This window comes from Drosophila grimshawi, unplaced genomic scaffold, assembly GCF_018153295.1.
Source record: "Drosophila grimshawi isolate 15287-2541.00 unplaced genomic scaffold, ASM1815329v1 contig_1367, whole genome shotgun sequence".
Classification (NCBI taxonomy): domain Eukaryota; kingdom Metazoa; phylum Arthropoda; class Insecta; order Diptera; family Drosophilidae; genus Drosophila; species Drosophila grimshawi.
The window spans coordinates 2,765,333-2,792,641 of NW_025062889.1; the positions used below are offsets into that span (position 1 = coordinate 2,765,333).

The 27,309-nt window shown below is 39.3% G+C and overlaps 2 protein-coding genes across 3 annotated transcripts; both read right to left on the bottom strand.

Moving 5' to 3' along the window:
- Positions 1-9,788: 9,788 nt before the first annotated feature.
- LOC6568836 lies at positions 9,789-23,144 on the bottom strand. Of its 2 annotated transcripts, none has more exons than XM_001995059.2 (7): positions 22,875-23,144; positions 15,769-16,020; positions 13,697-14,853; positions 13,237-13,638; positions 12,787-13,071; positions 12,086-12,186; positions 9,789-11,628 (listed from the first exon to the last, which is right to left on the bottom strand). In XM_001995059.2, the coding sequence occupies exons 2-7, from the start codon at positions 15,942-15,944 to the stop codon at positions 11,470-11,472; spliced, it is 2,280 nt and encodes a 759-aa protein (XP_001995095.1). In that variant the 5' UTR covers positions 15,945-16,020; positions 22,875-23,144; the 3' UTR covers positions 9,789-11,469. The 2 variants fall into 2 exon arrangements, with proteins under 2 accessions (XP_001995095.1, XP_032597053.1); XM_032741162.2 differs by having other exon boundaries at positions 11,435-11,628; positions 12,787-13,077.
- Positions 23,145-23,797: 653 nt separating this feature from the next.
- LOC6568835 (phosphoenolpyruvate carboxykinase [GTP]) lies at positions 23,798-26,911 on the bottom strand. Its single transcript, XM_001995058.2, has 2 exons — positions 26,578-26,911; positions 23,798-26,090 (listed from the first exon to the last, which is right to left on the bottom strand). The coding sequence occupies exons 1-2, from the start codon at positions 26,607-26,609 to the stop codon at positions 24,179-24,181; spliced, it is 1,944 nt and encodes a 647-aa protein (XP_001995094.1). The 5' UTR covers positions 26,610-26,911; the 3' UTR covers positions 23,798-24,178.
- Between the last annotated feature and the right edge of the window lie 398 nt (positions 26,912-27,309).

Sequence of the window (27,309 nt, forward strand, 5' to 3'; positions counted from 1 at the left end):
CAAAAAGTTTAATCAGCAGAAAGAACTTTCGTATATGTCAGAGAAACATACATTTTGTAATTTAACAATTTTCCATCGATTCACAGCTATTTATCTTTAAGCTGGGCATCTGTAATCTCATTGGACCTGGCTGGACCTCAGTTGCATCCGTTGAATGCATAATCAAGCATTCAATTCATGCTCGAAATCAGATATCATTTTATGTTGACAACAACAACAACAACCGGGAACAAACTCGCTCATTATGCAAATGGGAAAAATGTCCTCTCGAGTTGCAGTCATTAAACAGAATATACATAGAAACGAGCAGGAGTTGAGCTAGTGGGGAGTACGCGACTAGCAGATGACCTGTAGACAGCTGTGAGGTGAACTCAAAGCGAGAATAGATACGAGTTATAGATAGATATGTGTATAGATTGGAGGCAAAAGAAATTGAATCAGTGACTTGTATACTTTGAGCAGGGCGTCAAACGGAAAATGAAACTGCCATATTTGATTGATTAATTATAATTATTATTATTACTATTGTTAATATTTTTATTAATATTATTATTATTATTTTTATCTTATTCACCCATTGTAAAGCAGAATCCAAATCAAAATTCAACTTTTTTGGAGGAATTCCATACTAAGGATACGTCTATCAATATTCAAGGCTTTATCTATTAAATATTTACATTTCTTTAACAAGCTTGTTTTACCAATTTGTTTTATAAGCAGTCTTACATATGTTTATGTTCAACAGGGTATTAGAAATCAGCTCAGAAACTAATTCGCTGGAAAATTAAATCCAAGAGCAGAACACTCACTCACACACACATCATTTATATTTGCATTTGGTTTTATGTGTGTGTGCCTGCGTTTGTGTGTGTATTCATTATGTCATTTTACGCACTTCATAAAACAATGTCCGTGTCCGAGGCGCATATTGAAAAAATTCGCGACAAATTTGCATAAATGAAGCTCAAATGGCCAGCACACACAACAACACGCATATATATACATATATTATATACATATATACTCTGCCACACTCACGCAGGCAGAGTTAAACAGTTAATGTTTATTACCGTTCAACACTACAGCAGCGCCAGCTGTCGTGCTGCAAAAACTGCAAAAATCAACGAAGACCAATAGCAAAAATGACGAAGGGGAAAAAAGAATAAATAGCGCGCAAATTGCATGTGCGTGTGAAGGGAAGGGGGAAGGGGGAGTGGGGAATTGCGCTTTTGGCGCGTGATATTTTTCGCATAGGCCACAGCTGCAGTTGCAGCGCACAGCTGACAACCAAATTTGATTGCCGAATTTTCCACAAGAAGTTTTTGTGGTTGTCTGCTTGAAGGCCAAAATTTGCAGTTGCAGTTGTTTTTCAATTTCATTTTCGGCTTCTCTTTGTTCTAATTTAGCGTTGCCAACTGCATTACGTATGTGACTGTCTGAGTGTGACCAGATCTGTCTGCCTGTCTGCCTGTGTCTCTGTCTATCTCTGTCTGTCTGCAGTGGGTTTGATAACGAAGTTTTGTCATTGGTTTCCCCCCCTCACACCCCCCCCCCCCCCATCACACACCAACATTCGGTAGCACACAATCGAAAGCCATAAAGGTCACACGCGCACATGCAAAAAAGAGAATGTCGAATAGCATTCCCGACAGCAAGATGCCCTGTTTTATTGAATTTATAAGCGAATTCCTGTCAAAATTGTCTCTTCAAATTTAAATAGAGTATTAAGATAGAGTAATTTTAACTAAAATCTATAAAAATGGTGTTTTCAAATTTAAATAAGGTTTAAATATGGAGTAAGTTTAAATAAAAAAACTTCAGAAATACCTTCGTAAAATTATAAAGCATACTTTGTTGGGCAAATATTTTTCTCAACATTTCAAACAATTAGTATTAAAGACTCCTCACGTACATTTACAGGGTATACAGCAACAGACGCTATCTGTTTTTGCACCCACACCCAGCACACATTGACAGAATTTCAATTTCTTTGTCACTTTTGTATCACTCTTGTTGTTGCTGTTACTGTTGCCGTTTTATTGTTGTTCTTACTCATCTCTTCAATTCCTCCTCGCTCCACTCCTGTGTATACCTAATGCTCAACAAGTGTGTGTTCGCCTGCGAAGGGCGTTGATAAAGCTGCAACACAAACAGCAGTAACAACAACAGCAACAACAACTAGCGTTAGGTAACGGTTTTTGCTGCCTGGGATTGCCTTTGACTTTTATACTTTGCCTGCGTCTCTGCATCTGCTTCTCCTCTTCTTCTTCTTCTTGTGTTTCGTCATCGTCTGTTGACTTTCGGGGCAAAGTTTTGTGAAAATGGCGTTTTGGCATTTAGCTGTAAAACAGCAACAACAACAAAATGGCGTCCATTTAGCGTCTGTTTATTGTCTGCCCCTCATCCCTCCTCCCTCGACCAACCTATTTGCTTACTTTAAGAGATTATTTTGTCAATGTTCTTAAACATTTTAGTTTCTTTTCTGCATATCTTTCTTCCTTGAAGGACATCCGTTGCGCTAGGTAACAATCTAAATTCCTCTTGTAATTTATGTTGGGCGAGGGGTGAGGGGGGAGGTGGCTTTTGACTTATGCCGCTTACATGCTGCATTTGCGGCTGGTATTTCTGAATCGACGCCAAGGCATAAACAATGCGACGGCAAAGTTCCTGTTCCTGTTTCCTCATTGCTACGCTAATTTTACAAAAGCGCACACAGCAAATGGACGCCAAAAGGAAGCCAGCAACAACCTTTTCTCATTTCCTTTTCACCACCCAGCCACACACCGAGCACACACAAACAGACACACAGACACAGAGTGTCTCACTTGTTGCTGGTAACCGTTACCTTTGGCAAAAAGCAATTTCATGGCATTGCTTTTAAGCACGCGGCATCGACAGTGACAGCAAACTGGCCTGGCCCCAGGTCTGATTGGCCACCAATCCCTATCCCTACATATATATATCTCTGTCTCTCTCTCGCTCTCTCGGGCGCTCTCCCTACGGCCTAACTGTATTTGATTTTGACAACACGAGCACACGCACACACAGGCAGACACAAGGCACGCTCTCATCCACACCTCTGCCTCCCTCTCTCCATTGCGCTGTGTTTGCCTGCCCATCGCCTGTCTGTTTGTCTGTTTGAACGCATTACAAATTTGGCCTTTATTTTGCCCGTGCTAGCCATAATCAAGAGAAAAAACCGCCAGTTGAGCACATCAACTATTTAAAATACTTTGCACATATACTAGATAAGAAAATAAATAAAAAGAAATGTGTAAGCGATGCCTGCAGCTATTTGCATACACTGCTGTCACTCTCTCTCTTTCTCTCTCTCCTAGCTGAGCTAAGCTTGGCATAAACAAAAACAAATTTGCAGCTTCATTGATCTATTGATCTCGATCTCACTCTCAGCAAGGTGTATATTAACTCAAAATGGCGGATCACCTGTTACGATAAGTCACGCGTGAATATGTTAATCGATAGTGCTATCGATTTGCGTTGTACCGCAAAGCTTAATATGCAACTAGGCTTCAACTAGCAAGCGACTTGTGGGGAAACTTAGCAAGCGACTTGTGGGGAAACTTATCGATAGAGTTATGTATTCAAGTCGTTCGAGAAACGGTTTTATAAAGTATATAAATAAAAACTTAATGTATCAGTATACTTTGAAAACAAAATATTTATATTTATACTATATTTATTTATGCACAACGTATTTAAATTAATTTTGAACAGCTGGCAACATTTATTGCAGTTAATATTTTGATTTTAGAGCGTTATCTATTCGCTATCCTTGTCGTGTTTGTCCCATTGTGACGTCAGTTGTTTTATTTGCCGCCTCCGTAGCGGCCTCCGTCGTCTGTACAAATAATCATACTTCAAAGGCTATAAATCGTTATTTAAATTTCATTTTATACATTGCTTAAAGTTTCATTCTGCAAATTCCAGTTTCATGACTTTGGCAGCCCACCTCTGCTCCAACTTCCCCTCTTTCTGTCTCTCTCTGTACGTAGGTTGTACGTTTTTTGTTTTGTTTGGGTTCTTTTTAGCTGTTTTTCGTTTGTTGGCAATTTGCGCGCAGAAAATGTAAAAAATATGCTTTAAAAACAAAAATTGTAAGCTTATTTGGTTATGAGCCCCAAGTGCAAATATATATTTCTTCATAAGACTTTGTCGCTCTCCAATGCCAGTTTGTGTGTGTGTGTGTGTGTAGGTGCAGGGGCAGTGGGAATCATTGGATGGCCAGACAGAATGTCTGAGCGTGTGTAGTGACTGCACACACACACACACTCACTCGGACACATAGACATAGGCAATCTGACACACTGATAAAGAGCTATGTAAACAGCTTGCTCTCTATAAAATGTTTGAATGCCCTGGCTGGCATCCTTTTTGATCCCTTCACTCAAACGCTTCAGGGGGGTGAGGAGGGGTGTTAACGATGACGGGCATTTAATCCGCTAGAAGGGTTTACGATTGCAGCTTATGCCGTTATTTGCCTTAACTACAAAATCTTCAAAGCTTTTTAATCTACACCAAATACTTAGATAAAATTTTAGAACTGCTAAAAAAAACAAAATCAAATATAAATAAAAATTGAAATGCGTGTTAAAGAATAGAATAACATTAGGTAGATGCCTGCTTAGGCCTAACAGGTTTCGTTTTAAATTGCAAGAAATTGAAGAGAAGAGGAGAAGAGAATTATTGTTATAGTTTTTGTTATGGTTCTTCAACAACCTTTTTTTTTAGTAAGCTGGTTCCGTTTTAATATTAATTGAAATTTGATGAAAAAATTGTTCAAATTCTACATATTTTTCTAGTTACTAAAAATAAACTTATTTATATAAAGCTAGTTTTCCCTACCATCAAATTTCAAAAAGTTTTATATTAAGAAAAAATGTTGCATACTTCTAGGGTGTGGAGTAAATGCTAATGGAAACTGATTGGAATTGACTTAATATATTAAAGCTAGTAGTTCCATTAGCTATGGCTGCTTTATGATGTCATGTCAGGGACATTATTAATCTTGAGGTCTGGTCTACTTTGGTTTGACAGCAGCACCTGCTCGATTTCACATTGATTGTGATTGTCTCGACTCGTCTTGTCTTGTCTGGGCTCGTCTTGAGGTGATTTGGCTTTAATTGGGCGCTTCCCTTTTGTGTTGTGCGGCATATTAAGCTGGCTCTGTTATCCAGGCGTAATCCTTGTTAAGTTCTTAATCGATTTGTGTGTGTTTGAGCAGGATTTAAGGGTGCGCCTGGGATGCCTGGGATGCCTGCCTGCCACCCCCTAAACGGAACTCGACGCACTTGCTCAATTACGATTACGACACCGCAAAAGAGGAGCGTAAAAAAGAGAAAGAGACGGATGGAGAGATTGAGAGAGATAGGAAAGGGCACAAAACACCTTGAATACTCCCTCGACGCGTCCCTCTCATTTTCCAATGACGTTGCGTTATTTTCATAAATTATTTAAAGTATGCCAATATTTGTTTTGCGCTGTTTGCTTAGGTCCTTGATTAAAGGACATCGGACAGTGGGGCCAGCGAGTATATATATCCTGGATATATACTTTATTGAACTTTAAATTAGTTTTATTTGGCCAGAGTCCTGCAAACAACCAACTTAATTGTAAATGACAGCAAAATACGATGAAGCTAAAACACAGCCACACAGCAAAAGAAGATACAAAATGGCGCTGCAATTTGTATATTAAGTCCTTGCGACGCCCCCAGTGAGTCCTGTGCGTCAGGCCAAAGGTTGCTGCGCGTTAAACATAATGAAATAAGCTCATTAAAATGATGAGCCCCGAAAGTTCGCAAAATGGAGCAGGAACAGGAAGTGCGAGCAGGAGTAGGAAATGACAGCAGGAGCAGGAGCTGGGAGCAGGAGCGGGAGTAGCAGGAGCAACAGCTCCAGCAGGTGGCGATAGAGATCAGAGACAAAAACTCACAACATTGGCAGGATTTAGTGATGAGCAGGCACAACTCCACATTAGGTCTACTCTTACACACACAATCTAAATCGGATTTGGTGTATGGAGAACTGAAACAGGACTTAACAGGCATTAATAGGACTCAACAGGCATCAACAGGGCTTATTATTATGAAAGGCTGCTGCAGACAGCCAAATTTGTGAAACAAAATCAGAGGCCTACAGGATGTCAGCACGAATTCATATTTGTTGTATTTTGCGGTTTTCTATATAGCATATTTAAAATATATGAAAGCCTGAAGTGTAACATACTTAAAGCATTTAGGAAATATTTTAATGCAACTAGAAGTTACTTACTTGATCAAAATCTTCTTCTATAATACAAGAACTGTTCATTCTTCATTGTATATCAGATCTATTTGATTTGTTTGAATCCCTAATGTGATTCCAGTTACTATTTAAATATGTGTTATTTGATTTATATTACTTACTTCATTAAATCATCTTTTGCAATTTCATTCACGCTTATCAGGTCCCTTAAATTCCACTTGGGCTCATCTCTAACGCAGATTGCCTGTTCTTTGTATATTGGTTGCCATGTCATTTGGTGCGCCTCAGTTGCCACATTGCCACATCAATCAGCCAAGTGCTGGGCGACTGAGTCCTCAGGCATTCTCGCGCATTGTCAACTTTAAGTTAATTATGCAAGTTTTGCGCTTGATTGATTCGCGCAAAGTGAAAACAGAACCAGACAGAGAGACAGGCAAAGTTAAAGACAGATAGAGAAAGGGAGGGTAAAATGGAGAGGGTATGAGAGAGAGAGAGAGAGAGAGAGAGAATGAGTGCGGGAAATCAATGCGAGAGATTTTCGCAGGCAGATTCAGTGAAGCGAATAATCCGGCAATGCTGCTGCCCACGGAATCAGATTCAGACTCCAACTCAGACTCCGGATCCAGACTCAGACTGTGATTGACAACAGTCACTTAACGCGTTTTTCTGTCAGCTGAAAAGTGGACTCGAAGACTCCCAGACTCTGAGAATCCCTAAAGTTCACAACTTGCCACTTGTTGTCGTGTGGCGCGTTCTGTGGCCGCTGTTAATGAGCCGCAAGTGCGGCAACAGCTGAGCTAAGCGGCAGTCGCATGAGTGGGCAGGATGTGCACGTGCTTCCTCACTTAACACACACCACACAAGCTCACACACACACACACACCCTCAAAATAAAACACACACACATTTTTTTTTGGCCTTGTCCTTTATTATGCTTATATAGTGAGAGTGTGACAGATAGATAGATAGATAGAGACAGAGAGAGAAACATCGACCAACAATAACAATAACAAATTGCATTTTATCTCAATGTTTATCTTTTTAGTTTTTGTCAGTTGGCCTCGAATCGTGTTTGTTCTGTATTCTTGCTTTCTGCAGACTCATCATCATCATCATCTTCATTATCATCATCATCAATGTGATATCAGCACATTTTGTTGAATTTATAATGGCGCCGCCATTCTATTTGATATCTCATCACAATATTCGACAAGCGAAAATCGTTGAAATTGTTGTTGTTGACACAAAATTGACAGACAAACGGCGCTACAAAAACCGTTATCGTATTTTAAAATTTACATTTTTTCTTTTAGTGTAGTGCTTATGCCAAGATTTGATTTGTTGCACAGTTTACAGTGGAAAAATATATATACATATATATATATTTGTATGTATGTACAGGGGCATACCCTTTTGCTTGAGTCAAGAGTGGCAGCGAGAAGCGAATAGAGAAGCTAAATGTTTGAGGAAGCTATCTGTGATTTAATGGAAGCTCATCATTAAAAAAGAACTACCGCATTTCGTGATGCTGCTCGCTTTATAGAAAAGCTGAAGTTAATTACAGCTTATGCGTCTCTAACTGTGATTACAAAAAAATTCGTATTTTTTTATGCTCAAGCTGGAGTTAATTACAACTTGTGCTGTGCTTATCGCATCAAATGTCGTACTTTTCTCTCTGTGATTTGTGTTGTGTATTGGATTTCATCATCACCATTTCGTTACGCTTCTCGTTTTGGAGAGATGCTTAACTTCATTGCAGCATTCGCATCAAATATCGTAGTTTTTACTTACCAAGAAGCAAAAATAGTAGAAAAGTACTTCCTTCTAAAATATAAATTTTTGTTATCCTTTTTTATCCTATGCATCATGCTTTGCTGCTTATTTTACTTCTTACTGCAAAGCATTTAGAAAAGTGAGAAGCTCTTTTCTTCTCTCTCCAACATCATTTATATTTAGAGAAGTAACGATGCTTCCTTTTCTTTTTTTTTCTTATCAATATATATTTTTTATATATTTTATAGTATTTTCTGTCTCGTACAAAACCAATACCAATTCTCGCAATGCTTCGCGCTGCGCTTCTCTCTGCGCTGCTCGCTGTCACTTTGATTGTGAGCTTGGCCCTCTTTTATGATAGCACAATAAAATCCTACATAGTTAATTGAATACTTAGACAATTGTTTAAATGTTCTTTTTAGTTATATTCACATACACATACACTAACACATACCTATACGTATATGTAGGTATGTATGTGTGTTAGAGTACACAATAAATTCGGTGGGCATTTGAGTTTGCTTTGATTTGAATTTATGCTTAGCGAGAGAGATTTTCTTTTTCTTTCTTTCTTGTTTTTTTTTTTTTTGGTTTGCGTAAATCAAATTTAAAGCGATATAGATTGCGTATACGCCTGGCCTACACATTTATATATATATATATATAAAAGTATATACATATTGATTTACTCGTTTGCTTATTTATTTTCACATATATATTTTGTATATTTTTTATTTTGTTTTTAGTGTTTGTTTTTTGTTTGAGTTGTGGTAAAAGTTTACCGCTGCAAATTAAAAGTTGAGCAAGGCGAAACTTTTTCGTATGTTTTTTTATTTTATATGTTTTTTATTTTCCAGCTGCAGTCGAATAAACATGAGAGTTGAAGCATTGCAGTCGTCTAGTGTAGTGTGTCTTGATTGTGTGTGTTGTGTGTGTGTGTGTGTGTGTGTGTGTGTGTGTGTGTGTGTGTGTGTAGTATATTTGTTTGCCTCTAAGATAAAGTGCTCTCGAGAATGCTGTGAGCGAAGGGTAAACAAAAGCCAAAGTCCTTGCCGGTTCAGTGTGTAAGTTCGACTCTCGCAAATGAAAATAGTATGATCTGTGTGTGTTTGTGTGTGTACAGGTACCGTTAATACCTAAAAATAGACTTCTCAGCTTATAGAGTTTAGAGTTACAGTTGTTTTTTCTTGTGAAACAGCAGTGTAAATACTTGTTCGCATTTAGATATTCTAAAAGAGAATTACATAAATATATATATATATATTTGGATTGTATGTATAGATATCTAGAGTTTTTTTGTTTACTTTGTAACATTTTATAGGCTTAGCTAATAAACAACAGTCAACATTTAACAGTCATTCCGATATGAGTTTCATTTTGCATTTGTTTTCTTGATTTGGAAGAGATTTCAATTTGTGTGTGTTTTTATTTGTTTGTTTTTTTCTTTTTATTTTTCTTTGTTTAGCTACCAAGTCTCAAGTGATTTTTTTTGTTTGATATATTTGGCGCTTTTTTGAAAATATATATTTATATGTATATATGTATGTATATCTTAAGCTTGTCATCTAAGTTACTCAAAGGAGCTTTTAACCATAAATATACAGCTACAAGTTATAGTTAAATACACACTTAAAAATGTAAAATATCTTATAACATTTATATAGTTGTTCGGTTGCTGGATTATATATACTTTAAGCATATTTGTTGATTTTCTTTTTACTTTCATTCATTTTAGAAAAAAATTGACAGCACATTATTGAATTTAAAATGTTGTTTTTACTGTTTGCATTGCATGGAACACATAGAAATATACAATTATACAATTTAATATTAATGCGTACAAATTATGATATGTATGTATGTGTGAGCGACAATTAAAAAATACTCTTTCCCCTCGAATATTCTTTGACTTATCAGCGAGGCCTGAGACACAACCCAAATATGTAGGTGCCAGAAACTGGAGGCTATGCCAAGGCCAGACGCTCGACTCTTGCCGATAACTGTGTGTCTGGGGCTCTAATCATAATCAGAGCGTTCACCATAAACAAATAGCCCACTATCATTAAATCTCAATAGGGGCCTGACCGCACCAGGCACATGCCACATTCAATAACTGCGACGTACTATGTGAGAAAAGGTGGCTTGTGTCTTGGAGCGCAGTGTGGGAGCCAAAAGTCAATCACATCTCGGCAGCTGGGTCAAAAAAGTTCCTGGAATTTATTAGAACATTGCTTCGAATGCCAATCTCTCTGATTTCAAATCATTCACAAAACCAAAACACTTTTGAACTTATTCAAAATTGCGATAACGGTATGGAAAAGCATATGTATGCAGAGCAGAATGACGCTTCTACGACCCAATAAGGTATATATAATCTTGATCGGGTCGATCTAGCCGTGTCCATCGGTTTGTCTGACCATCCGTATAAATCTCTTAGATTATAAGAGCTGGAAACTTTAAATTGGAATTGGAATGGAGTACCAGACGCAAATTTATTTAATTTTATCGATAACTGTAAGAATTGTAGATCGTATAATCATAAATCATATTAAACAAACTGATATCTAATAATATTGTGGGCACCAAAACTTATTTTCATATTGAAATGAATGTCAGCCTACTTTGTATTTAAAAACTGTTTCCGGTTAGCTGCTAGTCGAGAGCTCTCTACTACAGCACACTTATTTGCTTAGAAATTGATAAGCATTCATTTTTAACTTCAACCCAGTAAATTATCTCCCCATTTCTAACTCTGAGAAGTGTTTTTCGTACAAGTAATATGATTTGGATATATTTTCTCATTTGCGTGTCAAAGTAATGCCAGCCCTATGACAGACAAATCAGCTAATAAGAAAAATTGTTGAAACACAATTAAAGTTTGCTCAAGTGCTTGTCAAGTTTTACAGACACCTAAAAAAGATGAGCCCTAAACCGCCGAGAATTTGAGTGCGTTTCGTCTGCCACAACATTTGACAACATCTTTTGCAAAGTGTTTGCTCTCAACTTTCTTAAGCCATACACTCACACACATACACATACTCATACTATGGGTCTATATATCGCACACGCAAATTGGCTGTAATAATTTGGGTTTTTTTTTTTTTGGTTTTTTGTCTCAACATTCATAATAATTTGTATATGTTTATAATACTCGTAAAAATGCCTTTAAAAAGAGAACATCAAAACAGTTTTAATGCAAGCTGAGCATTGGCTATATAATATATATATATACTTATATATATATCTGGGCTGGAGGTACATATGTACTTGATGTGTATATAATTTTTTTTCTTCTAAAATGCTAGCAAAATAATTTTTGTTTAGCTCTGGGTTTTCTCATTTTTTTTTGTTTTGTTTTTTGGCTATTTGATTTGTAGCACTTTTGTTTTTTGGTGGTGGACTCTATTTTTATTTATTCTTGACTTCTTTTGTTTTACAGCACGTGAAGATTTTCACAGCTTTTCGATTTGGAAATGTCGCTAAGGCATATTTTTTGTAGGATTTCCTTGGCCAGATGCAGCGAGATGTGGGTTCGCGAGGTTTTCATCTTCGATGAGGTCGCTTTCTGTTCGCGTTTCTCCTTCAGACGCATCTGCAAAGAAATTGTAAGTGTTAGAGGGGAAAATGTGAGACTTCTACACTCAACAAAAAAGTCACCATCAATTTTAGAAAATCACGCTGAAAATTAATACATTTTTCTTGATTTTATGGAAGATTTGTTAATGTGAAGTACAAAAGTGACTACAAATTAGAAAGGCTTGCCCTAAATATATAAATAAAATAGGGATATATTTTTCTGAGTGTGCCAGTTTTAATAACATTAACTAGACGTCCGGCCGTCTAGCCGTGTCGACTCAATTTTCATTAATTAGTGTAACGATGCGTAACCATCCACAACCCACAACCCATTTTAGCCACAAATCCATTTTAGTTATTTCCTGCACAATTTTCGCATGCATCAATGAGTTGCGTGTATTTCGCACCTAAACCTAAATAGCCGCAAAGCCAATCCACCCTTAACCATATCACAACCATCCTTCTGGTCTTACCTGCTTCAGTATCCCGACGAGCAGCTCATCGACATTGTGCTGAATTCCACTGGACGTCTCAATAAATTTGGCATCGCGTGAGGCGGCCAACGTTTTGCCCTCTGTATATATGTGTGTTGTTGTTTGAATTGTTTGGCCAAAAGTGAAATATGAAACATGAAACGAGAAACGAGAAATTGAGAAATGAGAAATCATAATTAAGACATGGCAAACGAACCAGAAACAACCAGTCCCAAACATTCTTACACCTAGCGATGAACACGTGTCAAAGTCGTTATTAAACAGGGTTCAAACCGAATTGTTTTGAAGTTCCGGTTCCGGTACATAAGTGTATTAGGATTCCGGTAAAGTTTATGAATTGGTTCCTAATTGATTTCCGTACACGGTTTCGTTATGGCAACGTATAAAAACTGAATTGCTTTAAAGCCTATTTTCAGATCGAAAAAAATGGTATCAATAAAATTTCATCAAGAAAGTTGTGAAAGAAAAAAATTAAATTATTCTCATCGTCTAGGAATAAAGTATATCAATAAAAACCGTAGGGGCTAGAAAATTAGTTAATTAATTGGTTCTTTCAAGTGCAACTTTTAAGTACTCAAAGTATCTTTTACTACATAAATAAGCCGATTCGATTTCAAAGCACGACAAACACGCATCTCCAGTTGGTGCAACCACAACACCAATCCGAAACCATTACTCACCCTGTGACGTGATAAGCCGAGCACGAGCCAAGTCAGCCTTGTTGCCCACAAGTATGACGGCCTTATCCTTGGTGTAGTTCTCCTGCCACAAATAGTTGATAATCTCCTCGGCAATGCGAAAGGAGCCCTTGTCCACCACGGAGAAGACGATAACACAGCCGTGCGGCTCGTACGTGGACAGTGAATTCTCCACACTCATCTCCACACTGGGATGGTCGATAAAAACCATTTCGGATTCCTCATCGTCGAGCAGAACGCTGACCGTCTTCTCGCCGAACTCATCGTCTAAAACTCGGATTAGAATTAAAACTCTATAGACGCAAGTGGAAACTAGGCGGCATGGGATCGGTATATGGATCAGCTTACACGCATAGGTTCCAGCTTTCAAAAAAGGATAGCAGGCACAAACAAGGAGAAACTGTTTGCTGCTCGCCAGGATTATTCACTTACCCAGACTTGCATCGTATGTGTGCATATATTCCGATGTCATAAATTGATTAACGAGTGCTGTCTTTCCCACACCCGCGTCGCCCAACATGACGACACGATAGCGAGCCGGCGGCGGTGGATCCATGTTATCCGACTCATCCGGTGAGGCGGGCAGCGAATCTACATTTGCATAGGCACCACCACAGCAGCTACCCTCGAAGGGTGAACGCTCACTCGCCCGACTATTGGTGGAATTGACGCTGGTATTGCTGCGGGAACGTCTCGATATAATCGAATCTCCACAATTGACTACGTTGCCCTTGCTGATGGAGAAGTGACGCAGACGATAGAGATCATCGCTGGCCCGTGGATTATACGGCCGTTCCGGCAGTGAGCACACACGCGGGCGAATGTGATCAGGTACTGTTGAGGGATTGGACGGAGAGATGATGGATTTAATGCCTGACTCGCCCACACTCACCTGGCAACTCTAGAAAATTGGAGGTGCGACGTTGTCGACCGCGATTTGAGCTCTGGAAGGCCAACGGACCGATGTCATCGTTGGAGAAAATGGAAGCATTCGAGCAGGCGCTCTTCATCGACTCACGCGAACTGCGACGACTAGCCAAATAGGCCAGGCCGCCCTTGGAGCTGCCTCGCCGCCGTGGCTTATACTCAACCTGATCCCGTTTCGGCTTTGACGGCTTACAGCCGCTCAACTCATGCTCCGCATCCTGGGTGAGATCACTGGTTGACTTCCGATAGCGCAACGACACCACACTATCCGAACAGGTGCGATCCAGTGTGGAGTGGGAACTGTGCAACACCTGATAGCCCGGATTCGAGGTGATGTTGATGGCATGTCGACGCTGACGCTGCAACTGTTGCAAATCACTCGTGGTCACTGTGCCGGCATCTGTGTCCGTATAGCTAAAGCTCGTTGTAGTTGTGTTTGTGTGCTGTGTCGGCTGCGTGTCCGCCGATTCCATCGACAGCTGTGTGCACTCCGTGACGCAAGAGTCACGCTTAACGTTGTAGTAACCACCACCACCAGCAGACGCACAGCCTGCACCACTTGCACTACCTGCACCACCTGCACCGTAATTGGCTCTTTCTGCGACTGCATTCAGACAGCGTGCATCGATTTTGGTTATTACGGGCAATTCCCATTCATCGCGACGCCGTTTTCCATTCGCTCCCGTTGTGGTCACATGAGGCACTTGCTCCGATCGCATTAGCTTCTTGGAGCCCTGTCGTCGGGGCGAACTCGGCGGTTCATAGTACAGCGAGCCATCGTCCGGTGAGATGGGCTCATAGTATTCAAATTTTCGGCTCATGCCCGATGGCTCAGTGTCGCCGCCACCCGGACTGACGGCATCGAATACAAACTGACACGGAGATTTGGGACTCCGCGTCATACCATGGCCACTCAGCAGCGAGGCGGAGTCATCCGTAGAGCCCGAGTTGGGTGTCTGGTAGTAGGAGGAAGGCGTCGAGATGCTCGGCTCATCACAGCTATCGTTCGCGTAGCTTGTCGTTATCTTTGGACTCCGGGGCGGCTCATAGCTGTCGTAGCCATAGCTGTAGCCCGTTTGCGTGGGCGTGGCATACACCGAAGGCGGTGCCGGATGGTAGCTTCTGAAAGAGTTAGAAATAGTCGTGGCTATGCTTGATCAACTCTTTTTATAGATTTATTGCAAATCTTCTCTCAACTTGGTCAGCTATTGATTTTGATAATCTTTTTATATTTTTTTTATTATGTTGTTTATTATTTTGTTTTGTATATTTAATTACATTTTATGTTTACTATTAGTAGATTGAGTTGTTGCCTTCATTGTTATCTTGAGAACACTCCACAGTTACAAATCTTCATTTATTTCGAACAACCAAGAAATTTTAAGAACAATAAGTGATATGGGGAACTATCTTATGTCTCAAGTATCTCGTATATTTTTTGTGTCACTAGGATCACAACAGTTTCTCGTACATCGGTTTTACTACAAAAGGCATTCAATCTGAGTTAAACATTAGATAAAAAAGAACCCTTTAATTCACTTTCCACAAAGCCTTACAAGTTTTTGATTTTATTAAGCATTGGCCAAAGGAACTTAACCCTTATTATTTACACCCTTATTATAAATTAATTTTTCTTTTCGCTCTAGACCTTGCTGTTATTTCTTCGCACTCTTGCTTAAGCACTGTTCTATTAATTGTGAACCTTTTTGAGTACTCTGTAATGATTACAATATACTTTAGCATGTAATCAATTCAACAATTTCTATCATTAATAACCCAGTTAAATGGATAATTTTTTCGCATGCAACAAAAAAAGTTGAGCCATTTTGCATTGAAATACCCCCAGAAATAATATAAATATTTGTTATTCTCTTTTAATTAACATTTAAATATTGAACTTTTATAAAAGGAATAATATAAATATTGAATTTTATTTTAATTTAATATAATTTAATTTCTTTTTTACTGTTTATATTTTTGATGTTGAGCTGGCATTCAATAAATAAGTAAATAACTTCACATTGATAACGAACTCACCTTGGCGATTTGGGTGTGGCTCCTTTATATGGCAACGGATTGCTGACAGCTCGCGCTGGTGTCTTGTGGCCATGTCCATGCGAGTGTGTTTGTGTGTGTGTGCGTGGATGTCCATGGTTGCTGCTGCCATAACCAGAGGCATCGCCGCCATCCCAGCTGTGCTGCTGCTGTGCCATATCTACCAATTTCTGGCGGGGATCGGGGCTCAGGTTAACCTTACTCCTGCTGCTCCGGCTGCTGTTGCTGTCGCTGCTGTAAGTTGAAAGTCACTCATGTGTAAATATCACGGGTCATTACTCAACACTCACAAAAACACATGCAGACACAGCCGCAGACACACACACACACTAACATAATTTATGGTTTTATCTTTATTTAATAAAATAATGAAAACTACAATAAAAGCAAGCAAAAACCCATAAAAGGTTCCAGCACAATTTCACAGACTGCCACGCCCATAAATCAGCGTGAAAGCCTTGCAGCCAAACCCAGGCATTTCTGTGTATGCGCTGCTTTTACTCTGTTTCGAAGTGATAAGTGAGTATATACTACAATTATCATATTGCCATAACTTTTTGAAAATCAATACGATTTTCATAAACGATGTCTTTCTGATCATAGTTTGCCATCTAGATTAATACAGCATTTTAATTTGGAAACATATTTTGTACTCGAAATTTATCGGATCAAACATGATATTGGTTTGACTTTTAGAACAATCCAACATTTACAGTTAGAATCTCTACTCCGGTTCGAAATTCAGTTTAAAAATAACCCCTTAAAAAGAGCCCGACAAGATTTTCTACAGACATCATTTTGCCAAAAGAAATATGGTTTTCTTAATCATCGTTTGATGTATATTTTAGTTATATACATTTAATAAACATAAATTAATATGAATACAAATCTTGTTTAAGTATTTTATTTAAGCTCTCTTCCGAGAGTATCCCTTGGTCGGTTGCAACCCGTGATTAGCATATTCACTGGGTTTATGTGTGTGCCAGCAAATTGTTATTAAATGTGCGTTCATCTCGCTTTAAGTTGACAGCCGCACAAGTGGCTGTGGCCAGCCCCCAGTTTGCCACACCCTTTGCACACCCAGCCATTTGCCCAAGGCGACACTGACGAAGCGTTTTTGTTGCATGCTTCTCCTTAGCCGTGTAGCATGCAACAGTTCTTTTCGCTCGCCGTGTCTAAAAAGTTAATGTTTGTCTTTCACCTGGCTTTGGCTTAACAAACTGTCAACTTACACACACTCAGGCACACATAATCTAACACACACACACACACATACACTCGCACAACTTTTGTGTATTGGCTACAAAAGATTTGTTGAAGAACTCTGCTACGAAGCACTTTTGCAGCAGTTTGTTCAACTTGATCCAAGTCAGCGACTGCGTCTGACTCAGATGCCTCGATAAAGTTACTCAGTTTTTTTTTTCAGTCAGCAGGTAATGTGTCGAAATTGTGTTGAGCATTTTCCAGTTGAAAGGCAAAAGAAAACGAGGAAAAGTTCTGGAGGCCAGATGTTAATTGATTTTGTTTTGATTGTTGCGCCAAGACGACGATACGAAAACAATTTGTACTCTACTTTTATGACTGTCTGTGTGTCCCAATGATAACAAAAACAGATATAGTTGAGTACAAGTATTACAACAAGTAATACCCTGCAAGGGATAGCTGTCGAATACAAACGTAGCAAGTAGTAAAATTCAGGGATTTATTTTTGGGAATTAAATTACACTTTTATTTGGCTTTGCTCCTCGCTTGGAAAGTTCTGCAAGTTGGAAAAATATGAAAACTCTAAATACTTATTATGGAATAGGTTTATATTCCATATATGCAGATCGTATATATCTGATTGTTATCAACTAATCCTTGAAGACTTCCTCTTCGTTTAACTAAGCTCCCTTTTAATTTGAGGTTTAAGGAAACTTGGACAAATATACAAAACTCTAAGTTGATATTATGGTATAGGCATATATTCCTTATATGATCATATTACATAAGTGGAAAAGACTTTCGAAAGACTTTTCATCAACTAATCCATCTTCTTCACTGAGTAAGCTTCTTTTAATAACTTGCACAGTTCTCTGCTGCCTCATTTTACGGCTCAGATGTTTACAGGGTATACAAAAACAAACCTCTTTCCATAAAATTGGCATGTCACTTACATGTGCAAATCTAGTGTCTCATTTTATTGTCATCCAGCTGTAGATAGTTGGGTGGCAGTCCTGTTCAGCTCCTGGTTTGGTTTTTTTTTTTACTGTCCGCACCGCTCGTAGCTGGAATCCCAACTGTTGCTATTCGCAGTGCTTTTGCCACCTGGCCATCTCTCGCTATAATATCTATTGTAACTATATGTATATATTGAGCGCTATACAAATAGTGGGACACCCACAGGCTCACACACACATACCTATACACAGACAATCCCACACAACAAAGCACTTATACGTGTTCATATTGTTAAGCAAATAATATGAATGCAAACACTGAATACATACATATATATATACCTATATATACCTATATATATATATATATGTATAAGTATTGGTGTTTTTATGGTACCTGTTGTTATTTTAACACCCTCACTGGGACTATGTGTGTATGTGTATTAGGAGTGTGTGTGTGTGTGTGTGTGCATAAGCTAAGCGAATTTTAATTGTTGAGTGGCAGAAGCAAACAACTGTTTTTATGGTAAGATCTCTGTTCGCATGTTAAACATAACAGTTATAACTGTATAAGCAAACAACTGATAATTTTCTTTATAGAACAACTGCTGTTAAATTTGTCTACTAGCAAATTTTCAGTCTGTGTTTTCTTATTCAGCAAAGTTAACCTGTCAGAAAATCAACTCATTATAAATTATGGCTCAGTTTTATTTGACAGCTTAAAGCCCAACTTTCTGCAGTCATAAATAAGAAACATGTGTAGTAAAGAAAATATTTCGCTTCTTTTGTCGAAAATATGCTTTTGAATATTTAAAATCTTTAAAGTACTTTTCAGACGATAGCTGAAAATCTTTTACAAATTCTCTGGAAAAATAAGAAAAGCTGCTTCTCGCTCCAACTTAATAGGAAACCAATTTGTGGCAAGTTTTTCCTTTTATTTAAAGAAGTGTTTTTAATATTTAATAATATGAATATAGAGCATAGCATGTATATATGTTTATAGCTTGCAAATTACCTTTTTGTTAAAGGTAACACAGGCGAATAGCATAATAAGAAGACAAGAATATTTCTTTTAGAGCAGATCTATTTTTTATAGCTGAAAACTGACTTATGTATAACAATGAGGGTAATAAGTTCAAGGAAGATTATATTCTTTTTATAGCTAAAAAGGCAAAATATTCGTCTAGTATAATAAGTGTATGTAACTGGATATATTTTATGGTATATATATATATATTTTATAGCTGAAAAATAGACGCAGCACCTTTGTTATTTATCTTTTTGTACAACTCTTAATTGTAGTTTACGTCATAGTTATAATCGACACCCGGTCAAAGTAAATGCTGAGCAATGCCTGGAAAACACGGAACTTGGCCTGGCTGAGCTACAACGGAGGCGTAGAAGGTGCACAATTGCGACATGCAGAGAATAATAATAATAAAAATGTTTGAATAGAATATCGTCATGGACAACGGTTTTGGTCTTGGCTTGAGCAGCACAACAACAACAACAACAGCAATACATCCGTGAAAGAAATACCCAAGCCCTAACTAAACCCGGCTCTCATCTGCCATCTCTCATTCAACTGGTCTTCGGTTCGGATTTCTATTTGGCCCTTATGTGTGTATTGTCTATGCATGAATGTTGTAGCCAACCCACACACACACCCACCCCCACTCCAGTTCCATCAACAGATTTGTGGCTTATGGCATTGTGTTTCTCTGAATTGAAAAAGGCAGCCGAATGGATTTTAAAATAGAAGCCGCTTATATGTTTCAAACATAATTGCAACATTTTCGAAGGATATTCAGCCCTGACTTTGGCTCCTATAAAAAGTTAATTTGCTATGGCAATCGGACAATCGGTCCATCAATCAATCAGCCAATCCGATTTCTGTTGCTGCCTAAAAAAATGAAGCAACAGTTAACCCAACAAAAAAATAAAATAAAACTCATGCAAAGTAACAAAATTTATTGTGTTGCCCAAGTTGCTAAGGTCGATTCAGTATTTTCTTGTGGGGTGTAAAAGTCTAAAGAGAGTTTATACAGTCGTATTTTTCTATTTTATATTTAACCCTCAGCAGATGAAAAAATAATTATTTTAAAAGCAAAAATCGTAGCAGCAAATAATCAAAAGAATTACTTTTCCAAAAATGTTAACAACAAATAATCAAAAGAATTACTCTTCTAAAAATGCTAACAGCAATCAACTGATTAAACCAAATTTTTGCCTCAACATTTGAGTTCATTGCTTTGACCTTTAAGCCACAAAGCAAAGGTTTTTAGCCGCATTAAGCAAATTTCTCAGAAAACGCGAGCAAAAGAAAGAATGTTGAGCGAGCGAGCAGATAAATAAGCCTTTAAAGCATGGCAAAAATAGCATAGCTTGTATATATTAATAGAGCTATTGTAGTTGCGAATGAAGTGTATCAGAGTTTTGCATACGATTTGACAGAAAATAACCTCAGGGCCCAAAACCAAAACCAACTGAAACTGATTTAATTCGGATTGCACAGGATTCCGGTGCAGACAAAGGAGCCAGCCGCAAGCACAAAGGGTGAGTGTGATAAAGGGATTTGCATATTTGAAGGACTCAACTCAACTTAACTCAACTCCGACTGACTCACAAATGTAATTTGTATGCGTATTACGAGTTGTAGCATGTGAACTAGTTGGGTATCCAGCAAAAGGTTCAAATGCCGCTGACCTGCACCGATCAACTTTTGTGTGCCCTGTGTTATTATATATACAACATCCCTCAAGCTCATATTCTACACTAAAAACAAAATTGCCCTGATTTTTAACAATTTGACGCCAAGGGTAACTAATCTTATTATTCGGAAAGCACATTGCTAAAGACTTTCTAGAAACCAGGGTATGCAATTTTATGCTTATTTGTGTATGTTGTTTGTTGTTTTGTACCTTTTATAGTAGCTGCTTTGGTATTATTATTAAACGTTAGTTATTTATGCTTCGACATATGCAAACACTTTACAATGTTTATAAAAATCCATGTAAGATTTAGGATTTACATTTCTACTTTATGCAAATTCATTTCTTAATAAATAGAAAACATTTCTTAAGAATAGAACACCATATTTTTGAGATTGTGGACTTAAGGCAAACCAATCTAATTTTAAGAAAAATATTTTCTTACATTTAGAAATGAATTCCAAGCTGAAGAAAAACTTTCTCATTTACTTAATACCCGGCAATTTGTTTTTCTGAGTGTGGCATTTACGGCGTATAATGAACCCGACTGCATTTCTACATAGTCATTAACTTGTGGCTTCTTTTCAGCTAGTTTTGCCTGCTGCTTTTTAGTGGACAACCCTTTTAAGTAAACTTTGCTTAATTACATGCCCGCACCCGTTAAGCACACATTTAACACCCATACACTTACTCACACACACATACACACACACACACACACACACACTAAGCAAACATAAATATTATCCCAGCCACCACAAATTGTCCCCATTCTCCCCACCTGCCCCATTTAGTTGCGCCTCTGACCAGCACTTGGCTGGCAGAATTAGCGTTTGTTGTAAAAATAAATGCGTCTATAACCAAGTGTGTGTTTTAGCTGATGTACGTGTGTGTGCTAATGTGTGTGTGTGTATGTGTGTGTCTGTTTGTGTGCATTGGTATAGCTAAAGCATAAACAAGAAAAGTCCATAAAACACTTAGGATCAAACAATATACCAGAAGCGTTAAGAAAGTGTAGTCTATTTAGTGGCGCAGACCAGAGTGCAAAACCATCGGTGAGTGTTGCAACAAATCGCTCCGATTAAGTTCAATTGAACTTATTGATCGACTGAACTAGTTACCTGATTACCACTCAAGTTGTCCAATCGGTGTTTTGAATCACTTTCTTGTTCATTATTTGCAAATTGCAATAAGAATATATATTAAACAAATAAACAATTAACCAATTTCTGACTCAACACCATGCAACACATACAAAATTAATGTTTTACTTATATAAATATCACTTAATTCATATATAAATCAGCTGCTGAATCAGAGAACTATTCTTGACTTAAACTAAAAATATGCAATTTTGAATGTTCAAGAATGGACAAATGTGCATAACTCTAAGCTTTGTCAGCTGATATGAAAGATGAACACCAACCGAAAAGTCCATTAAATAACCTAAATCATATTAAATATAATTCAAATGAACTAGTGAACTACTTCACCCAATTGAACCAGAACGTTCAACACTACATCTGCTGGTCAGTTCAAATTAGAATTGTTAGGCCAAAAGTCACGTTCGCAACTTAGTTATTAGAACAGGCCTGGCCACTTGGCCAAGCACCACCCCCGCCTTAACCACTACACCCCCTCAGTTGGCCCCCTCAGCTGCCCATCGATTTTATTGCAACACATAATTCTTGGCGCGAGCGCCATTTGCGCAAATCTCATGTTGATGGCATATTAAGTGGAGAAACAGTTGCTTTTTGCCCCCAAAAACCCCCCAACAATTTGCTTTTAAATGCGTCATTTAAGTTGAGGGGTGAGTGGTTGGTGTGGTGGGTGAGGGGGAGGATGAGGTGTGAGTTAGGGGCGGCCAGGTATAATTAGAGGCGTCTGGTGTCGCAAGTTTGTGTCGCGAGGATTAGCAATTAAACAAGTGTCCTGTGTGAGGCAGGAAGCAGAAGCAGCGGAAGAAGGCATTAAGCGCAACAAGTGCCACAGCATAGACACAAGCCTAATCCCAGCTAAAGTTAACCAACCAGGGTGAGCAGGAGGACGGTGCAGTGAGGTAGTAGGGCAGAGTGTGGGAATGAGAGAAAGAGTGCGAGGCAGCTCATAAATCAACATGTCAAATCGCAGCTTAACACCAGACTCACACATACACAACACACACACACACACAGTCTTACTGTTGAAAATCACACACACATTTTCTTTTTATGTTTACCATTTTTGACTCTTTTTGGAGTTGGCAAAACTTGTTTGCTAATTGCACAAAAAAGTTAACTTTGGTAATTGTCTTAATTGCGTTACGACACTTGCAACTAGAAACCAAAGCCAAGCAACAGTTTGTACAGTTTATGTTGCTGTTGCTGCACTTCCGTTTCCGCTTCAGCGTTGGCTGCAACAACTCTCTCTCTCTGTCTGTCTGTCTTTGCCGCGCTTTGCCGCACAATCAATAAACTGCCGACCGAGCGCGCCCGCAGCTCGAGCTGAACTGTGGCAGCAACACGGTCGCTGCTGCATTTTTAGTCACTGGCAATTTTGAAAGAAAAGCTTGCGCGCTCAAAAAGCTCTTTCCAGCCTGGAAGTCCTTCGCTTAAGAGCAGCATTTTTTGTGTTTTGTTTTTTAATTGTGTTTTGCCTTTTCGGTTTGTGGTTAAATCTTTGCATTGACTTCAATTACATGTTGCAGCTTATCACTTTGGTTTGTCGCTTGTATTTATGTTTATATTTTATTTTATTTTATTTTTTCTTCCTTTTTTGCTAAACTATTTTCTTTTTTTACTTTTTGAATTACTAATCAAGCGTCTTCATTGCCTTATTGGTTTGTGGTTCAAATTTTGCATTGACTCCAATTGCATGTTTTTTTTTGTTTTGTTGCTCTTTTTACTGAATTATTATTTTTTCTTGCAATTTTTAATTCCCATTCAAGCGTATTTTTTATTTTTTTTTTTCTTGGCATGTTTTTTTTTTCTTTGAAAAGTTTTTATCTGTTTAAGTAATTGTTTTGTGGTTCTTACTAAAGAGCACTTTTTATGTTGTTTTTCTTTTTTATGTGGGTTCATTGTGGATTGAAAATTTATTATGTTTGTTTATTATATTCTGTTGTGAAGTATTTAATGAGAGATAAAAAGACATTTAATTTTTGTTTGTGATAAAATCTTTTGGTTTTATTATAAATTTTTTGATTTTTTTCAGATTTTCTTTTTTTTCAAAATTTATACAGTTCTTAAAGTAAGCTTAAAATAGAAGGCTTAAACAATAAATAGTTTTGGAAGTCTGCGACTTAAATGCTATAGAAACGACTATGTGAAGAATTATATATTGTTGGCGTAGTCTTCAGGCTATATAAGTATAGAGTATATATGTGGTTTATGATCAGGTAGGTGGGGGATGGGTTATAGCTTGGGGATAGCATTGCTTAGGCTTATAGGTGTGTTGCAAGGCGGGTAAAGATGTGTGCGTGATGAGTGTAGAAGGGGGCGTGATGGGGTATTTGTGATAAATTCTATGTTTGCCAAATTTCATTTACAAGTCGGCAACGCGTTTTTCCAGCTTTTCCAGCTCCGCGTAGATGCTAGCGGGCAGATCGGCGCCCACCTGGGACTCAAAGTAGGTGCGGATATCCTTCACCTCCTGAGTCCAGAAGTCCTTGGGCAGCGAGAACAGTTGCTTCATATCAATCTTCTCCTTCATGCCAGCCACGTTCAGTTCCCCATCAGCGGGTATCAGACCAATTGCGGAATTCTCGTAGCAGGGTTCCTCGCTGACACGGCGCAGGATCCATTCGAGCACACGGGAATTCTCACCGTATCCGGGCCACATGAATTTGCCCTCATCGCTCTTGCGGAACCAGTTGACATGGAAGATCTTCGGCACCTGTCCACGCTTCTCCATGCTCAGCCAATGGGCCACATAGTGACCAAAGTTGTAGCCGAAGAAGGGACGCATTGCGAAGGGATCGTGCATGATCACCTTGCCCTTGTGTTCCGCAGCAGCTGTCGCCTCACTCCTCATGGCGGCACCAATGAAGACACCATGTGTCCAGTCACGAGCCTGATAGATTAGGGGCACTCCAGCCGGACGACGACCGCCGAAGAGCATGGCAGAGATGGGCACTCCAGCTGGATCCTCCCAGGCAGAATCGATAATGGGACACTGGGCAGCGGGTGTGCAGAAGCGAGAGTTGGGATGAGCGGCGGGTTTGCCGGACTCCTTGGACCAGGGTTTGCCCAACCAATCGGTGATCTGGACATTGGGAGCCAGACTGCTCTCCATGCCCTCCCAATAGACACCGCCATCCGAGGTGGAAGCCACATTCGTAAAGATGGTGTCCTTGAACACGGTGCTCATGGCAATGGGATTCGTTTCAACCGAGGTGCCGGGTGCAACACCAAAGAAGCCATTCTCGGGATTGATGGCACGCAGAACACCCTGTGAATCGAACTTCATCCAGGCAATATCATCTCCGACACACTCCACCTTGTAGTTGGCCAGAGAGGGGTTCAACATAGCCAAATTGGTCTTGCCACAGGCCGAGGGAAAAGCGGCAGTGATGTACTTCTTGACGCCCTTGGGATTGGTGATGCCCAGGATGAGCATGTGCTCGGCCAGCCAACCCTCTCGCTTGGCAATGGTGCTACCAATTCTGAGAGCAAAGCACTTCTTGCCCAGCAGAGAGTTGCCACCATAGCCCGAGCCATAGGAGACAATCAGATTCTCGGCCGGCTTGTGCAGAATGATGGTGCGTTCGGGATCACAGGGCCACGAGGGCATTTCCACCACACCGTTGGCTGGTGTGCCTACGCAGTGGAGGGCCCGGACGAACTCCTCCTTCTTGGCCAGCTGCTGGAGGACAGCGGCGCCCATGCGGGTCATGATGCGCATCGAGGCCACCACATAAGCGGAGTCGGTGACCTCAATGCCGATCTTGGAGAGCGGCGATCCCACTGGACCCATGCTGAAGGGCACCACATACATGGTGCGTCCCTTCATGCAACCGGGGAAACGTGCCTGAATCGCTGCCTCCATATCCACGGGTGAAATCCAATTGCCCAGGGTGCCCTTGACACCATCCTTGGGCGTGGGAATCGTCTCCGAACGCTCTTCGGTGCAGATGAATGTCTTGGACTCCACACGGGCCACATCACCGGGATTGGTGCGTGCCAACCAGCAATTGTCGTACTTGGGCAACGGGACAATTGTGCCCGACTCCAGCAGAGACTTGATGAGCATCTTGTTCTCCTGCTCGGAGCCATCGCAGATGTGCACCTGATCAGGCTGGCAGAGAGCAACTGCCTCCTCGACAAAGCTGCGCACGCCAGCAGTCAGCGAGCTAGCATCGCCATAAGAGGTGGGAATACCACGAATGTGGCTATAGAGTCCACAATTGTCCTGGCGCTGCTTGTGCAGCTGGGGAAGACCGCAACCATTGGCGGAGCTGTAAGTGGAAGAGAGAGGGACGATGATGAGTATATGTTGCTAGAGAAGTGGGTCAGTGATCTATTTCATATACTAATTTAAGTTGACTATATGCTCTAGTTTATGTTTTTCTGATAGTGGGTCACTTGAAAATTTTTTTTTTATTCAACTATCTGGCAAATTTCATAAATTAAATATATTTAGTATAGATTTTTTAATACTTTCTTTTAACCTTAACTCGGAAATGTATTCAGGGTGTGGCATATACAGACTACTCTATTAAAACAAGAGCATTAAATGCTTATCATAAACATTTTTGTGTATTTCACAGAATTTTTTCCAATACATTTTTTTTATATATTTGGTACACACATTTTTTTTGCACTGTCAAAAAGTTCACTTGAATTTAAAAATACTTTTTAGAGGGGCATGCAACACAAATGCAGCATCTAGAGGCTTCGAGGCGTACGTTTGTGATTTTTTTTCATGCTACAACTCATACTTACATAATTTTGCTTTGTTCAATGAGCTCAGGCATTTTGTTAGTTTTTTTTTGTTTGTTTTGTTTTGAAAGTTGAGAAAAAAATGTTCTTTTGAAAAGACTTTGGAATATGGCGCACGCAATTAACTTTTGCTAAATATCACAATTTAATTATCACAATTTGAATTTAATTTTTCAATTCAATTTTGGTTTTTGTTCTTGTTGCTGCTTTTTTATGTGATTTGCTTTCATATGTTTCTCCAAAGTTTTTTGTCAAATATCAATTTGATCAAACGATCACTGAAATTGAATGTTTCACTTGATCTTTCCATTTACTCAGTCCACGAGTAACTGATGCCAACTGCTCGCTGCAGAAGCCCTTTTATACTTGCGGCAGCGACGCGGCTGGCGCCTGCCCGATGCGACTAGAACAAGATTGACGCGATCGGCTGGCGTTCGGCTCGCCTCGGCAAAACAGCACTCGTTTTTCGTTTGTTTTTTTTTATGAGTAGCGCGCGCGTTTCTCAGGTCAAGCTCGTCGGAGACGCTGATTGGCCGCTCGTTGGGAGGCTCGGCATTGTTTTGATTTTTCACTTGGCTCGTGGATGTCGCAAGGGGTGTGGGGCGGGTGGAGAAGTTGCCGCCGCTTGGCAACAGTTCGTTGTTGTTGGTTGCTTGCCGCTTGCCACTTGCTGTGTTTATTTTTGTTTTCTGTTTTGGCATTTTTTATTCGTTTATTCGTTTATTTGTGTTTCTT

Excerpts from the sequence above, each read along its gene's own strand:
- LOC6568836 (XM_032741162.2), bottom strand. The coding sequence starts at position 15,944 with ATGGCACAGCAGCAGCACAGCTGGGATGGCGGCGATGCCTCTGGTTAT. Across the intron at positions 13,078-13,236 it reads CACATACGATGCAAGTCTGG|TTTTAGACGATGAGTTCGGC; the intron begins GTAAGTGAATAA and ends TTCTAATCCGAG. Across the intron at positions 11,629-12,085 it reads TCGTCGGGATACTGAAGCAG|ATGCGTCTGAAGGAGAAACG; the intron begins GTAAGACCAGAA and ends ATTTCTTTGCAG.
- LOC6568835 (XM_001995058.2), bottom strand. The coding sequence starts at position 26,609 with ATGCCTGAGCTCATTGAACAAAGCAAAATTAT. Across the intron at positions 26,091-26,577 it reads ATTGAACAAAGCAAAATTAT|CTCCGCCAATGGTTGCGGTC; the intron begins GTAAGTATGAGT and ends TTCCACTTACAG.